Source organism: Capricornis sumatraensis, chromosome 22 (genome assembly GCF_032405125.1).
Source record: "Capricornis sumatraensis isolate serow.1 chromosome 22, serow.2, whole genome shotgun sequence".
NCBI classification, from domain to species: domain Eukaryota; kingdom Metazoa; phylum Chordata; class Mammalia; order Artiodactyla; family Bovidae; genus Capricornis; species Capricornis sumatraensis.
Genome location: NC_091090.1, coordinates 24,131,858 through 24,148,973, shown reverse-complemented (window position 1 = coordinate 24,148,973; position 17,116 = coordinate 24,131,858). Strand labels below are relative to the sequence as shown.

At 41.7% G+C, this 17,116-nt stretch overlaps 1 protein-coding gene across 1 annotated transcript; it reads right to left on the bottom strand.

Moving 5' to 3' along the window:
* Positions 1–374: 374 nt before the first annotated feature.
* Positions 375–16,140, bottom strand: ENPP4 (ectonucleotide pyrophosphatase/phosphodiesterase 4). Its single transcript, XM_068994241.1, has 4 exons — positions 15,942–16,140; positions 8,591–9,448; positions 7,767–7,937; positions 375–3,801 (listed from the first exon to the last, which is right to left on the bottom strand). Exons 2-4 carry the CDS (start codon positions 9,414–9,416, stop codon positions 3,437–3,439), a joined length of 1,362 nt encoding a protein of 453 aa, XP_068850342.1. The 5' UTR covers positions 9,417–9,448; positions 15,942–16,140; the 3' UTR covers positions 375–3,436.
* Between the last annotated feature and the right edge of the window lie 976 nt (positions 16,141–17,116).

Genomic DNA, 17,116 nt, shown 5'->3' with positions numbered 1-17,116 from the left:
TAGAAAAGACCCTCACCCCTAGTGTTTTGTAACCAACTTTTGAAACTTCTTCCTTTCTACTGCAAGTCAGTGAATTATAATTCTAGAAACTGCAAAATTTATCTTGGCTATCTTTCCAATGATGTCCTTATGTAATTTATACTATATTTATACCGTGTATATTTATACACTGCTTTTAAAATATGGTTAAATGTTACACACTTAATCCTGGTTTTAAAAAGATTGTAATGAATGCCTAGGTGGATTTTGCCGTATCACTAAGTCATGTTAACATCTATCATACTATGCATATTTTGAAAGAAGGTGACAAATTAAAAAATCATCAAGGACATCACATATTTAATAATTACAATTAAAATGTTTTGGTAACATTTTATTCACATAAAAATTTCAAAATAATAAAGTCATAGCTTTGAATTCAAACAATATAGTCAAAATATATTTTAACTTAAGGCACTACACATAAACTTCTTTAAAACACACTCATGTCATTTTATTTACACAGTATTTTAAGAATTTACAATAAATTACAGACTTCTCATGTCATCTTTATCCTTCATTTGTAGCTTTATATATTCACAATGAAGTAAAATCCTTCAAATAAAATAAATTAAATACGACCATCCTTAAAGTTTGCCAGACATGGGCAAGAGAAGGAAAAACACCCAAGAACAAGGCAAAGGCCTCTTTAATCATTTAATGTTCCAAGAATTTATCTTTAAATCCTCACACCAAGCTTAATGGAACAGTAACACAAAACAGTGGTACAGAGCACTGAAATAATTTTTATGCTATTGCTGTTTACCAGAAGTACTTGCACATTAACAAGAGCAGCAGAACTGTCCCTGCATTATAAGTAGACATCCTTATTCTGAATTCATTCACTGAAAAACTTTTATTAAGAAGTTTTCCTATTACTTTTGAGTATGGTTGTCATAAACAGTTAAATCTTTCCTGGAGCCAAATACTTCCTACAACTCAGAAAATAGAGAAGCATGTTATCAATTATTTAACAAGATGCACAAGTGAAGAAGGCTGGCTTTACTGAAATATTTCTCAGTGTACTAGAGGAATCACCGGCTTTAAGTGATCATTTTTTAAAGATACAAATGAATTAATATAAAGTTCAATACAATAATTTATACACATCTGATTATTAAATAAATATTTTGTCCCATCAACATATACATAAAACATCTACAATTTTAATTCTAGTTCATATTTTCAGAATGGAATGACGAACAAGACAAATAGGTCTTTTGTTCAAAGGGTTGAGACACTGAAGGGCACCCCTTCCTATTCCATCCTCTATAAAGTCTCCTCACATGTTGGTTGCGATGGATCGATTTCCACCAATCACACCAATACAGCCAATAAAGCTCACACCACTGCAAGGACCAAGCTCAACTCACTTAGCATGTGATACATTTTAAAAAATCCTCACTGCTTTAAATGTGACAGTTCTTCTGTGCTTTTTTTTTTTTTATGGGAATTGAAGTAGAAAGAAATTTTTCTATTATTTGTCCAGATCAACTATTAACCTTTAGGATAACTTTTATGTGAGCAAAAAACATCAGAAATAAAAATCTGTCAAAAAGCAAAATAAGTCCTTGTGGTTTGGTTTATTTACTATGCTGTTTTTAACACAGGCACTTTATGACTGCTCACCCGAACTATTCACGCAGGGTGTGGAAATGATTCTCAAGAACCCCTAGAACAATAGGCACCAAATACTAGGATCAGGAGATTAGCAAGCAGTGACCAAAGGATGAATTCTGGGTTTGAGGACTGGCACCATTGTTCCTGACCACCGCAGACAATCAACATTTCACTGGGCTGCATATTTACTCTCCATTATTTCTGTATCTGTAAAACTGTTATCCAGCTTATTTTTTGTCGTCAAAACTTTAAAGATCACCCTAGAAATATTAATTGCTTGCCTCAGCTCCTGATGAAAATGGTTCTTGAACCCAATTTTTCCTCTAATGTATAAAATCTCATCTGCTACAATTCAGTTTCTTCCTATTGATTTTGATTCTTAGAAGGTAAAGCTAGGATGACAGTTATAACAACGTATCATTGGCTCTGAACAAGTATGCTAAAAAAATTTATGAGCAGAGTGGTTACTTTTCTGAATCAGATATGGGAGAAAAAAGCAAAGGCAGAATTCAGGCTACTAAAGGTTAACAGGAGTTCTGAGAGTTTATTCAGTTACTTAACACTTGATTAATATAGAAGATCAAAAGATATTAAATTTCATTTTAAATTTAGCTACTCTTCAGCAGCAGCAGTAGCAGCAGCATTGCCTAAAAAGTAAGGCATAAAATTCCCAAAGGCAAATAGAAAAATCTCTTATTCTGACCCAATCAGAACCAGATTTGTAGTCAGGTCATTAATTTCTCTGCAGTACTTGGAGATCTCTGGTTGTAACAGCATAAGAATGTTAAAAATGGTAACAAAAATTCACAAGGTTTTAAAAATTATGAATTTAACTTGTGAGTTAGAAGTAACTACATGAATGTGAAGTGCAATTATAACCTTTCCTGAGAGCTGTGTTTTACGGGTTTGTGAGGGTCTGCCTCCAGGTCACTCACATCTCACCACCTCCTGTAAGTTACATGAAGTCTGTACACCCAAGCATGCAACACCCTGGCACACACACACACACACACGCACACACACACAAATAACCTACACAAAGGCATTAAGCATAAAGTGAGGAAAGCACTTTCTTCTATTTTCTTAATTTCCTCTTAGTAATGCTATGCAAAAGATAAACCTTTTGAGGTTTTAATAGCTTAAGGGTCTTAATGAGACACAGACAAAGACTCAATCTTGTTATCATGGGGCTTTTACTTGTTTTTTACAGTAGCTTTTCTTGAAATAGTTTCTTCATATGCTAGATCTTTCCTGCCTTGTAATCCATTTTATTAACCATCACAGAGAATTTTCCTACCTCAAGGGTTTACTTGGGATACAAACTCTATTAAAGGTACATATAAAAATATAGGAAATTTTTCTTTCCTTATACACAAAATCCACACACTTTACAAAGATTTTTGTTGTATAATTTACAAATATAAAAATTTATTTGAGATGCACACGCACTAAATTTTAATATATTTTCATCTCAAGATGTGTCTAATCTTCATTGCCAAAAAAAAAAAAAAAAAAGGGAGGGGGGAGCAAAGGCAGTATTATTCTCAAAAAAAGTTTCTTGTCAGAGAAACAGTTGGTGCTAACTAATGATTTACTAGCAATCTTCCCTACAATCAGAATTTTTTTTGTATTAGCTAATGCAGCAAAACACAAGAAAAGACAAAATAACTGTAGCATGCCTGGTCCAAGTTCTTTGGAAGTATATGTTTTCATAGCTCTAACACCATTCCTTGGGTGTGCCCTACTTAAAGCTACCTTGTATAAACCCTGGCATGTGTTACCCAATCAATGGATCGTCATCATCTTCTTGGAGCTGAAGTCGGGAAAACGGCCGGGGCCCGGAGACTCTGTTCTGCATGATAATGATGAGGCAGGTCAGAGTGGTCAAGACCAGCAGCGCCCCGATAACAATTCCAATGGCTTCTGGGAGGTTAATGCACCACTGGTCTACTAACAGACACTTGGTGTGACCAAAGGTCCCATTGTTGGGACGTGGCTTCAATCCCAGGATATGGCACATCATCGGATAAATATCCACCGTATTAATGGTGCTGTGTTTGTAGCCTTTGTGAAATGCAGGACCATGGGCAGCTAGAAACGGATTCATACTAGGCAGAGAATTATCGTAACCGTGGTCACCTACTGGAAAAGAAGATGATGTTAGTAAACAAGATCAGCCTTGCTATTATGAAATAACCTGTTTCTAGTGTAAATTGTCAGTTTAATTCCCATCCTTTGAAATTCTGATCACTTGGGCCAAACAGGGGCTAGAAAAAAAATGATCTATTTTCTTCAATTCAGCCACCTCCTGTATTTTGGACATACACCCCTCCTTTTTCCCAACTAGTCATGACCTCATGTTTTAAAACCTTCTCTCAGACTGATGGGTTTCTCAGTCCTAGCCCCAAGGATTTCACCTGTCAGCATCCAACACTGTTTGCAAAAAGCCTCTGCAAAGAGCACCAGTGATTAAGAGAGTGGTTGGGTTGAAGGTTCTGAGTAACTGGGGGGAGCAGAAGTGAGTAAACCAGTGAGTGGGGAGGAAGTGAGCCAGCGGCCCTGACCTCTGTCAGCTGCCCCTGGACAAGACGCAGAATGCAGAATGCATCACGGGTGCATGCGTGCTAAGTCACTTTAGCTGTATCCGACTCTTTGCAACCCTATGGAATGCTGCGCACCAGGCTCCTCTGCCCATGGGATTCTTCAGGCAAGAGTACTGGAGTGGATTGCCATGCTCTCCTCCAAGGGATCTTCCCCATCCAGGGATTGAACCTGTGCCTCTTACATCTCCTGCGTTGGCAGGTGGGTTACCACTAGTGCCACCTGGGAAGCCCACACCATTGGTTTCAGTTCAGTTCAGTTCAGTTCAGTCGCTCAGTCATGTGTAACTCTTTGCGACACCATGAATCGCAGCACGCCAGGCCTCCCTGTCCATCACCAACTCCCGGAGTTCACTCAGACTCACGTTCATCGAGTCAGTGATGCCATCCAGCCATCTCATCCTCTGTCATCCCCTTCTTCTCCTGCCCCCAATCCCTCCCAGCATCAGTCTTTTCTAATGAGTCAACTCTTCACATGAGGTGGCCAAAGTACTGGAGTTTCAGCTTTAGCATCATTCCTTCCAAAGAAGTCCCAGGGTTGATCTCCTTCAGAATGGACTGGTTGGATCTTGCAGTCCAAGGGACTCTCAAGAGTCTTCTCCAACACCACACTTCAAAAGCATCAATTCTTCGGCGCTCAGCCTTCTTCACAGTCTAACTCTCACATCCATACGTGACCACTTGAAAAACCATAGCCTTGATTAGACGGACCTTTGTTGGCAAGGTAATGTCTCTGCTTTTCAATATGCTGTCTAGGTTGGTCATAACTTTTCTTCCAAGGAGTAAGCGTCTTTTAGTTTCATGGCTGCAATCACCATCTGCAGTGATTTTGGAGCCCAGAAAAATAAAGTCTGACATTGTTTCCCATCTATTTGCCATGAAGTGATGGGACCAGATACTATGATCTTCGTTTTCTGAATGTTGAGCTTTAAGCCAACTTTTTCACTCTCCTCTTTTACTTTCATCAAGAGGCTTTTTAGTTCCTCTTCACTTTCTGCCATAAGGGTGGTGTCATCTGCACGTCTGAGGTTATTGATATTTCTCCCGGCAATCTTGATTCCAGCTTGTGTTTCTTCTAGTCCAGCGTTTCTCATGATGTACTCTGCATAGAAGTTCAATAAGCAGGGTGACAATATACAGCCTTGACGTACTCCTTTTCCTACTTGGAACCAGTCTGTTGTTCCATGTCCAGTTCTAACTGTTGCTTCCTGGCCTGCATACAGATTTCTCAAGAGGCAGGTCAGGTGGTCTGGTATTCCCATCTCTTTCAGAATTTTCCACAGTTTATTGTGATCCACACAGTCAAAGGAACAGCTAAAGGACGCCTCAATGTCCAGAGGGTCAGGGGACTGAAAACATTACAGGAGGGATTCTTGCCTTGAATGTGACATCTAAGCAGATGACTCCAATGTGTAATTCCAGTAAAAGTCAAAGAAAAACCTGATGGTCCCGGATATCACTCCAAAACGATACTCTCAACAATCAGCTTTATTTTAAAAAATACTGCCTTTTAATATGCATCAGTTATATTTAACAAGGAGAAAGGAATGGCAACCTACTCCAGTATTCTTGCCTGGAGAATCCCATGGACAGAGGAGCATGGCAGGCATAGTCCATGGGGTCACAAGAGTGGGACATGACTTAGCAGTGGTAAAGAATCCGCCTACAATGCGGGAGACCTGGGTTTGATCCCTGGGTTGGAACCATTCCCTGGAATTCCCTGGAGAAGTGCACGGCAGCCCACTCCAGTACTCTTGCCTGGAGAATCCCCATGGACAGTGGTACCTGGTGGGCTACATTCCACGGGGTCACAGAGAGTTGGACACGACTGAACAACAAACCACACGTTTAACAAGCTCCCGCTTCTAGGTAAGTTCAGGTGACTGAATGATGAGTCTACTGGTGCTTGCTATATCATTCTTTACTTCTTTATTTAATGTATCATTCTTTAATTCTATGTTTGAAATACTTCATAATAAAAACTGCTGTGACCAGTACAATAAATAGCAGAATATAATGATATATATAGATATTATGATTTAAATGATATAAATGAGTATGATTGTAAATGAATACCATAAAACATATGATTTAATAATAAAAATATGCATGTGTATGTAACAGAAAAAGATTAGGGGGGGGGAAAACTCCCACAATTAACATCTGTCTATGCTTCTGTATTGAAGAATTATGAATAGTTTTTGTTTCCTTTTCTGAACTTTTCTGTATTTTACAAGTTTTCAATAATGAGTACATAAGGTAAATATTATGGGCTTCCCTGGTGGCTCAGCTGGTAAAGAATCTGCCTGCAACACAGGAGACCCGGGTTCAGTTCCTGGGTTGGGAAGATCCCCTGGAGAAGGAATAGGCTACCCACTCCAGTATTTGTGGGCTTCCCTGGTGACCCAGCTGGTAAAGAATCCGCCTCCAACGCGGGAGACCTGGGTTCCATCCCTGGGTGGGGAAGATCCCCTGGAGAAGGGAATGGCTACTCACTCCAGTCTTCTAGCCTGGAGAATTCCATGGACAGAGGAATCTGGCATGCCACAGTCCATGGGGTCACAAAGAGTCAGAGACAACTGAGTAACTTTCACTTTCAAGGTAAACGGCCTTCAGCTTTACCCTTGCCTGAGGCATCTGAACTGCTACAGATCAGAGACTGGCAGATGACAGAGGCCGGTCAAATGCAGCCCTCTGCCGGTTTCTGTAAAGGGAGTTTCGCTGGGACACCCCACATCAGTTTGTTTAAGTATTGTCTGCGCCTGCTTTCCCACGGTAAGGCAGGACTGAGTAGTTGAGACAGAGACCAGCTGGCCCACAAAGACTAAAATATTTACTATCCGGCCCTTTACAGAAGAATTTTCTGACCCCTGCTATGGTCTATAAAATCAGATTTTAAAAACATGTATTCAAACTGAACTTAACAGGCAAATAAGCTTCAGTTCAGGGGAGACCTCTTAATTCTCCCTTATACATTTCCTCAGTTTGAGGCAAGATTCTGCTTTGTTTACTTGGTAGATTTTTGTTTGCATACTTTCTGGTTCTTGCTCAGTGTTCTAAATAGCAGTAGCACTCGGGTATATTATTTCATCATGGGGGAATACTCGAACACATTTTTTTTAACACTAAAAAAGAAAAAGGAACTTGAACTAGCTAATCTCTCTCCCTTTATTTTGTTTCTTGACTTCTCTTTTATTTTCTTTGCTTCTTCCTACTCTCTTATTTTTACAAATCAAGAGAACAATTCCTGAAGGTTACTGACAGTCACTGCGATTTTGGCAACAAAAAAGTAAAACTACTCCTTCACCCTTAAGATCACCCAATAAGGACCAAACTGTGGCTTCTAAAAATTGCTCTCAAATGGAAACCTGAGAATCATCCAGTTGAAAATCAAACTAATTATACTGTGTCAACATCTCCAAATCAAAGTACCTTGTTAATGTAAGAATGTCACAACATGTGATTTATCCCAGGGACAGAGAAGAAAAATCCTAAATAAATACTTACATTTTAGTGATGATTTATTTAGCACAATTGTCCAGCCTTCATCAGCAACCAAAATAATAGGCTGAATTCGATCACTGTGTTGATAGTGAAACCTGGCAGGAATGTCTTCTTTGAGATAAACATTCATGTGAGGGTTACAGACTTTCAGTTTGCTATAAACCTTTGTTTTATCTGGAAGAAAAGGAAACAGCAAAGGAAAAAGGTCATGTTGACTGATGAGGAAAAAATATTTCTAACTAGAATAACTGGAAATAAGCCCTGAACAATGTTATCTATTAAATCCTATTAATCATTAAAAAAAAAAACAGGGCAATAATACTAATGTAACAGCGTTGAGTGCGTGCACACACACACACCCCCCTTTCACGCATTCACATATCTCTCTTCATTTTGTGAATATCCCCGGTGGACTTTTATACAAAGGGGGCAAATTTCACATCTAGCTTCCTAAGTAAATATAAACTAATTACATATTACTACTAACTATTAATTCTAAGTTCAGTAGATGAAAATTATTAGGTATATCTCACACAAAAGTATATATATAATATATATATATACATATATGAGTCACTTTGATGTACACTTACACTTCAATAAAAAGATAAACATAAACAAAATATATCAAAAAGCAAAGAAATTATCCTTTTGAACCTAAACGGCCTAAGAAAAACATCACAGGAAAAACACAGTCCTAACTCTGAGTGAGTATAACAGTGTACGGTGGTGAACCACCTGAAGTCCAAGCTTCATTCTTTTTACAAAACCTTCCCTCCTCAATCAACTGACCCATTGAAATATTCCTTGGTTAAAAGTTTACTTACTTATTTTGGGAAGTATCGCAGCAACCGGGGTCAAGTCTATAAGAGTGTAGTACGAGGGGTCGAGGCAGCCATCCAAGTTTATCACCCTGTCCTTGGAACACTGGGTCATCCCGTGATCACTTGTGATGATCACATTAAGACTCTCCCACAGTCCTAACACCTTGAGTCTGTGAACCAGCTCACCAACGTGTTCATCTATTTCTTCCAGCACTCGGCGCATGTTTTCTTTATCGTCGGGGCCATATTTGTGGCCGCTAGCGTCTGGTTCCTCCCAGTAGAGTGTCGCAAAGGTCACCGGTGGGTTCGAACTGCTCAGCCATGTGGTGACATTACTGAGCCTTTCCCTAAATGACACCGAGGGGCTGTAGTTCATGAAATAGGAAAGCGTGGTATTGTGAATGGGCACGTCGGTACCGGGCCACATAGCAGCAGCACTCGATCTGTTGTCCTGAAGCTGATTGGTCACCCAGATGGGGACTGCCTCATTCCACCAAAACGGGTCCTTGTCATTGTGGTCAGAAAAATGCTTCTTTGTGTTGACGTCATACATGGAATTAGCCACGATGCCATGGCTTTCTTCATACAGGCCCGTCACGATGCTGTAGTGGTTTGGAAACGTTTTCGTGATAAAGACATTTTTAACCTGCTCTACCAAGACACCTTCTTTGATAAAATTCTGGAGATGAGGAAATTCATAGTTCTGCAGGTAGTCAGCTCTGAAGCCATCAAAGGATACCAGCAGTAACTTAGGTGGTGAAGCGGAGGAAGAGTTCCCTCTGCAACCAGTCATAAGTCCCGAAAACAAAAGCATCAACAGTAACTTCATAGTGAACGTGCTAAAGGGGGTAGTCAGGGTTCCTAAGATAAAAAACAAACAATTCCTAAATAGTCATGCTGCTTGATTTGGATTCGATTTCCAAAGCTGAGCCATCAGGAAACGAAAACCAACATTTAAAAACTGTTTATATGCCAGCTTTACCTACATCAACTTAAAAATCAAATGCTGTCACTTACTGAAAGGTAACTGAATAAAGCTAAAGTGGGAGAAACAAAATTACCTTTACTTGTTGAATTATATGTCCTGCCTCATTTTCATGCTCTGAAGGGGGTATGGGCCATTCTTATACTCCACACAAATCTGACTGCCTCGCTTGTCTGCAAGAGCAAAAGTTATTCTAAAGGCTTAATAAGAACAAATGAGGAAATAAAAACAATCCTTTTACACAAAACAGAAATAACGCCAAGCGTTCAGAAGCTCCAGAGAAGAAGACTGTTTTTCTAGTTTAATGGCTGGTACCCTATCGTTCCTTTTAATCTTCAGAAATTAGGGTGTGGAAATTCTACCATACTGGCTCAACATCAGTTCCTACTGAAAAATACTGGCACGCAAAAGGGGAGTAGGGGGTTTCCGCGGTAGCTCAGATGGTAAAGAATCTGCCTGCAAGGCAGGAGACCCAGGTTTGACCCCTGGGTTGGGAAGATCCCCTGGAGAAGGAAATGGCAACCCACTCCAGTATTCTTGCCTGGAGAATTTGATGGACAAAAGAGCCTGGCGGGCTTACAGTCCCCGAGGTCACAAAGAGTTGGACATGACTGAACAACTAACACTTTCCAAAGGGGAGTAAGAAATAAATATTATTTGAGAAAAAAAGGCCCCACCTCCCTCTGAACCTGCTCAGTATTCACAGGAGGCGAAGAGACAAAGTCTACAGGCCCTTGGATGCCACAGCAACTTCGGAAAAAAAGCAATAGCTGTTGAAATGCATTTCATCACCACATCCCTTTTAGACTTCCTTTCTACTGTCAAAGACTTAACAGCTGGCCCTCCGTATTCACAGGTTTTTCCATCCAACCAGTCGTGGATGGAAAACCCAGAGGGCCAACTGTATTCACTGCACCAAGCCCTTTTATATAAGAGACTTGAGCATCTGTGGATTCTGGTACCCTCTGGGGCTCCTAGAACCAATCCCCTGCAGACACCAAGAGGCCACTTAACTGCCTTACCTCATTCCCCAGGCTCAGAGAACTCCCTGACTTTTTACTCTTTTTTAATAATCTACTAATTACAAAAACAGCTCTCCCCAAACAAATCTCCCTGCCTTCAGTCTCTCTCTTCTTTGGTCCTAAGAAAATAGGATATGTGACGTAGAGTGACTCTCCACAGCTGCTGTACTTCTTCAAGTCCTCAACGCCTCTCGTCTGGAGCCCTTCTGCCTCTTAACTGATCTTCCTACCTCAATCATCTTCCTCTTACTCACCCAACATCTGCTCCCAACGTAACCTTCCCTGTAGCTCTGTTCATGACATTTCCCTAATAAAATCAGTATTCAAAGTCCCCCTGCCTATACAGAATGTCCCAACACTCACTTCTGCTGGGCATTCAAGTCCTTCCACTATCCAGGCCCAACCTACATGCAAATTACTATGAAAGACTTAACAGAAATCATTGTTGTTGGTGGTTAGTCATTAAGTCGTGTTTGACTCTTTTGCAACCCCATGGACCGTAGCCTGCCAGACTCCTCTGTCCATGGAATTTCCCAGGCAACAACACTGGAGTGGGTTGCCAACCTTAATTCCCTTTTACTCGCTGCACAATGCTATCACAATCTGTCTGAGATGTAATATAGAGACAATAATCATTTATGTAGGTGACTTATAACAGTTCTTCAGTAATAACCTGTTTCCAAACCTCTTAAAGCTACTTTCTACACATTAAGTCTTTGCCCAAACACTCTTTTAGGTAATTAAAAAAAGCATTCAATAAATATCTAATATAACTAAAGACAACACCACCAAAATTTATGGATGTGCCACATATCAGAGGACAAGAGCTTCTCCGTGTGGCTCAGGGTAAAGAATCTGCCTGCCAATGTCAGAGACATGAGTTCCATTGCTGGCTGGGGAAGATCCCCTGAAGGAGGAAATGGCAACCCACTCCAATATTCTCGCCTGAGAAACCCCATGAACAGAAGGAGCCTGGTGGGCTACAGACCACAGGTTGCAAGAAGAGTTGGATATGACTTTGCAACTAAACACCAACAACACAAGAGCTTTATACTTCTCAAATACAAAATACTCAAAATAGGGACAAAATAACAAAACAATGAACTTGGCTGTCATCTTGGAAGACCGACAAGGAGCTTGAGTGACTTCTGTTCTATACCACCACAGCTTCCTGTAATGGTGTGCTTGAGACCCATACATCAAGTACTGTTTTGAAAGCTAAGCCCTTTGAAGAATCACTACAAATGGAATATCAGAGGATGTCTAAAACTTTTCCAGTAGGGTTGCTTCTAAGAGTAGAGGGCTGCTAAAACAATTCAACAAATGGTGCTGAGATGACTGGATATCCACATACAAAAGAATAACTTTGTATCCCTCAGTTCATATCCTGCACAAAACTGACTCCACATGGATCACAGACCACAGTTAAGGGCTAAAACTATAAAACTCTTAGAATACAGGGATAAATCTTCATGACCTTGAATTAGGCAAAGCCATTTTAGATACAGCACCAAAAGCACAAGTGATAATAAAAAAATAAATAAATTGAACTTCACCAAAATTAAAAACTTTTACATCTGGAAGGATACTATGAAGAAATGACAACCTAAAGGATAAGAGGAAATATCTGCAAACCATATGTCTGATAAATAATGTGTATCTAGAATATATAAAGAACTGTAACAACTCAACAATAAAAGTTAAATGATCTAATTTTTTAAATGAGCAAAGGAGCTAGAAAGACTTTTTTCCAAAGATACAGAAATAACAAATAAGCACATGAGTATGTTCAACATCAACAGTAATCAGGGAAATACAAAGGAAAACACCACAAGATACCCCTTCATACCCACTAGGATGGATATAAAAAACAGACAGACAGATAATAACAAGTAATGGTGAGGAAATACAGAAACTAGAATTTTATACACTGCTGATGAGAATGGAAATGGTCCAGGCACTTACAAAACATTCTGGTAGTTCCTCAAAAGTTTTAACAGTTACCATATGACCCGGAAAATCTACTGCTAGGCATATGCCTATGAGAAATGAAAATATATGTCCACAATAAAACTTGTACACAAATGGTCACAGCAGCATTATTTGTAAGAGCCACAGAGTGGAAACATCTCAAGTGTCCATAAGTGATAAACAGATAAGAAGCGGTATATCCACAGGATGGAATGCTATTTGGCAATAAAAAGGAATGGAGTGATAATACATGCGACAATTTGGATAAACCTTTGAAACTCTGTGCTAAGTGAAAGAAGCAGTCACAAAAGATCATTTATTGTATGATTCTATTTAGATGAAAAGCCTAGATATGCAAATCTATACAGATGTAAAGTAGATTTGCCTGGAGCAAGTGGGTGAGGAGAAATGAAGAGTAAATACTAATGAGTATGGTGTTATTTTGGGCTTCCCTGGTGACTCAGACAGCAAAGAATCGGCTTGCAATGTGGGAGACCTGGGTTCAGTCCCTGGGTTGGGAAGATCTCCTGGAGTAAGAAATGGCAACCCACTCCAGTACTCTTGCCTGGAGAATCCCATGGACAAAAGAGCCTGGTAGACTCCAGTCCACTCCAGTACTCTTGCTTGGAAAATCCCATGGATGGAAGAGCCTGGTAGGCTGCAGTCCATGAGGTCACTAAGAGTCGGACACGACTGAGCGACTTCACTTTTACTTTTCACTTTCATGCATTGGAGAAGGAAATGGCAATCCACTCCAGTGTTCTTGCCTGGAGAATCCCAGGGACGGGGGAGCCTGGTGGGCTGCCATCTATGGGGTCCCACAGAGTCGGACACGACTAAAGTGACTTAGCAGCAGCAGGCTCCAGTCCATGGGGCTGCAGAGTCGGACAAGACTGAGTGAATAAGCACGGCATACACGGTGTTAATTATGTGAAATGTGTACTCTATAATACATATCTGGGTGTTTTAACATAAAATGTTTTACTGCATTTCCTACACGCAAAACAACAAAAACCCGTGTCTGCCCCTCTCTCACAAAACACACACAAATCAAAAGCTTTCTTCTCCAAATCTTGAGTGAATAGGCGGGTCAAGGCACATGTGCTGTTTATCCTGAGGTTCAATAACCTCTTCTGCTGGATCCCTGTCTTAGACTTAGAAGTAGGCTCTGAAATCAAAAGGATCCTGGAATCTGAACCCTCATTTAGCAGGCAGGCGACTATGGGCAGATCTAACTTCTCCCAGCTTCCCTTCTCCAGGGGATCTCCCCAACCTAGGAATCGAACCCAGGTCTTCTGCATTGCAGGCAGATTCTTTACTGTCTGAACCACCACGGAAGCCCTTCCCAGGTTCAGTTTCCATGTTTGTAAAATGGGGATGCATGCAGTTTTAAACAATAGGTCCTCAAATTTAGTTTCTTTTTATCCATCCTAGTTACAAAGCTGTTATGTTAGGGAAAAAGTCTGGAGAATGACAGGCAGACTATTACTGTAAAACTATAAAGTAATTTGAAAGAATTTAGCCTAACCACTTCTTTTTACACAAGATAAAGCTGAAGTTCTGTGACTGGTCACACTCAGGAAGTAATGAGTAGCTTTACCATCTGTGTGCTTACTAATTTCAGGTTCTTACCAAGTTTACAAGTCTGGTAGCAGCAAGTTTACAAGTCTAGGATTAATCTCCAAACTAATGTCTACTGCGTTCTGTTTCATTACAATGGGGAAGGGGGGTGGGGGTATTAAACTGTAAACAAAACACCAGTAAGAACTTCTCAAGTATTTTCAAGGAATTTTTAAAAAATCACTAATTGTTATATTTTAAAGCATTGGGATAAAGTCTGTAATTTCTCAAACCAAAAAAATACCAAAGGGAAGGAAAAAAGCAGAATCACTGAACTACATCCAGATATCCCAATAGCAATGCAAGTTGTATGTAGTTTTCTTCAATTCAGGGGCCAAAACACATTTTACTTCATCTGGGATGACCTTATTACTTGGATGGAATGCATCTCAAGCCATCCTCACTGGCATTCTTAGCTGCTTGAAATTGGGGGAGTGTGACAGTTAAAGGATATGACGAAAACCACTATTAGCCTGCCATCTGCTTCCTAATACAAAAGCCTTATTCTAAACACTTCACAAATACTATTTATAATCAGTTTTAAAATACAATGAAAATAGTATTGTCTATGCACATAGATAACTTAGCTGGTTTTCCCTATTATCAGTTATTTTCTTGATTCTAAAGAAAAACTAAAGCTACTCACTAAAAGACTTTCTTAGAAACTCTAGGCTTCTAAAGTAGTCTTCAATTTTCCAGCACACACACACACACACACACACACATACACACACACTCATTACTGGCATCTTCAAAACAGCTCCACTTAATTTTACCTTCTACATAATAACTCCCCCTGTGTATTCATCAAAATTTCTTCCAAATTGTATTTTGTAGCTAATTTAAAAGCGAGGAGGATATATTTATTGTTATGAGCTCCTTGTGGACCCTAAGGGGCTCATAACATTTATATTTTATATATTTTAGCTATAAAATATCTTCTCCCTGCTTTTAAATTCATTTAGTTTCCTTAAAAGGGCTCAGAACAACCTCTAGGGGAAAGGAAAAAAGAAAAGAAAACCGGATATTAAAAGGAGCAGTTGACTTAGTACTGGCAAGGTTTCCGGCTTGGGTCCACCAGAGGGTCGGGTGGTTAAACAAAAATCCCTAGTGGGGTCAGAGCTGGTATAAACCTGAATCTGTTCGTGGTCACTAGCTGCGCTTCAAGTCTCAGAGCAGGACTGTCTCCATCTGTACATTGAGATGCTGTGCCCGGAAAAGGAAGCTTAATTGTAAAACGCTTAACACGGTGCCCGGCCGAGAAAAAGCACTTCGATGTGATCTTTCTTGTTAGGTTTTCTAGGAAATTCGTTTTTTCAATTTGGCTGTGTCACGACCACTGACTCTCAACGACTACTCAGGCCATTGCAGGTTATCTGTGCCCTGGACCGCGTTCGGGTTCAATGAAACGCCCGCCCCGCCCGCCCCCTCGGCCTCCACGGCTGTCAGGCCGACCCCCTCCGCCTCTCTCCGCACGGACCCTGCTTCACCTCCCCCCGCTGCCCGCCCGCCCAGGCCGCGCCCACTCGCTCAATTTCCTTTCCGCTTTCCACCCCGCCCTCCGCCGCCCCCAGCCAGCCAGGCACCTCCCGGCCGCTCCGGGGTCCCTCGCGGCTGTCCCCTCGGGGCAGGTGTGTGGGTATCAGGGCTAGGGGGTCTCACGACCACTATTTTCAAAGCACCCCCCCACCGCGGCGGGCGGGGGAGGGTGCGGCATTTCCGTCCGGAACGCCGGGTGCGCGAGGCTCACACTCACCCGCTGCCGCCGCTTCTCTGCAGCGCGCGGAACTGGGCGCGCGCGGAACCCGACGCTCGTGGGTCTGGGGAGCGACGGAGACCTGAAGGCGCAGGAGCCCGACCGAGTTCTTCCTGAAGCGCCTGCGCAATAGAGGGGCGCCTTCCCCCCACCACAATTAACAGCCCCTTCTTCCCCGACACCCGCGCTGCCAGGGGCGCTCCTAGGGTTCGCGGCCGTCCCGCGCGCGACTGCGGAACAGGTTTCCAGCCTGCGGGAACCCAGCCGGCGACGGAGCGTGAGACAGGTCCTCGGATTGGATGCCACAGTCGCGGTCGATGTAACTCCCTTTCCGATTGGTTGGATTCAGGTACCACCTGGAGACAGAAGCTTTGGTGGGGCTGAATTGGGTCCGGAAGGAGTGTTTCGTTCTCTCCTCCCAAGCCCTTTCCCTAAGCGTCCCAGGGCTGGGTGCCCTTCAGGGGACCTGAAACGCAGCGAGTCCTGGAAAGGGCCTCTGGCTATTGCCTGAGTCAGGCTTACAGCCCTTGCAGTTCACTCCCAGTTAACTCCAGGCTCCTGCAGGCTTAGGTGTCTACTGGAAAAACGACTTTGGCGGCCTCAGGGCCCAACACAAGTCTAGAGCAGCTTTAGCCAGTTCCTGTGAGTTGGGATAAATACAGTGTGATACAAAACAGTATAGTTCTGTGTTACTGAGGAAGTAAGCACCTTAACAGGTGAATTGAGCACTAGGCAGTTTATGAGTAAGGTTGCAAGAAACACAGAGAGACAGTCCGTGCAGTAGGGACCTAGGAATGGCTACCAACTGAGGAATGGGCATTTCTTTTTGACAGATACATGTGGGTCTGAGCTTTAGTTTACAACCATTACCCAGACTCCAGAGTTCAGAAGCAGCTGCAGAGACAGTTTGGGGCTAGATATATTCTGTTGATTATTAGTTTGTACTTTCAGAAGTTAATTCCAGTTTCAAACCTCAAGGCTGGCCTGGGCACTTCTGAATGGAAGCATCTCAGATCCTTGGGCTGTCGGAGCTGGAAGGAATGGCAGAGGCCTTGTTGACGAGTCCCTACAATCTGCCAGACCAGAGTTTGAATCCTCACTCAGTAGCTGAGCAATCTTGGGCCAGTGTCTCAACCTGTTTGAGCTTCTATGTCCTCATCTCTGAAATGGGCCCT

Coding starts and splice junctions, on each gene's coding strand:
- ENPP4 (XM_068994241.1), bottom strand. CDS start 9,416: ATGAAGTTACTGTTGATGCTTTTGTTTTCGGGACTTATGACTGGTTGC. Junction 7,938..8,590: donor TGCGATACTTCCCAAAATAA/GTAAGTAAACTT, acceptor CTTTTCTTCCAG/ATAAAACAAAGGTTTATAGC. Junction 3,802..7,766: donor AAATAAATCATCACTAAAAT/GTAAGTATTTAT, acceptor CTTCTTTTCCAG/TAGGTGACCACGGTTACGAT.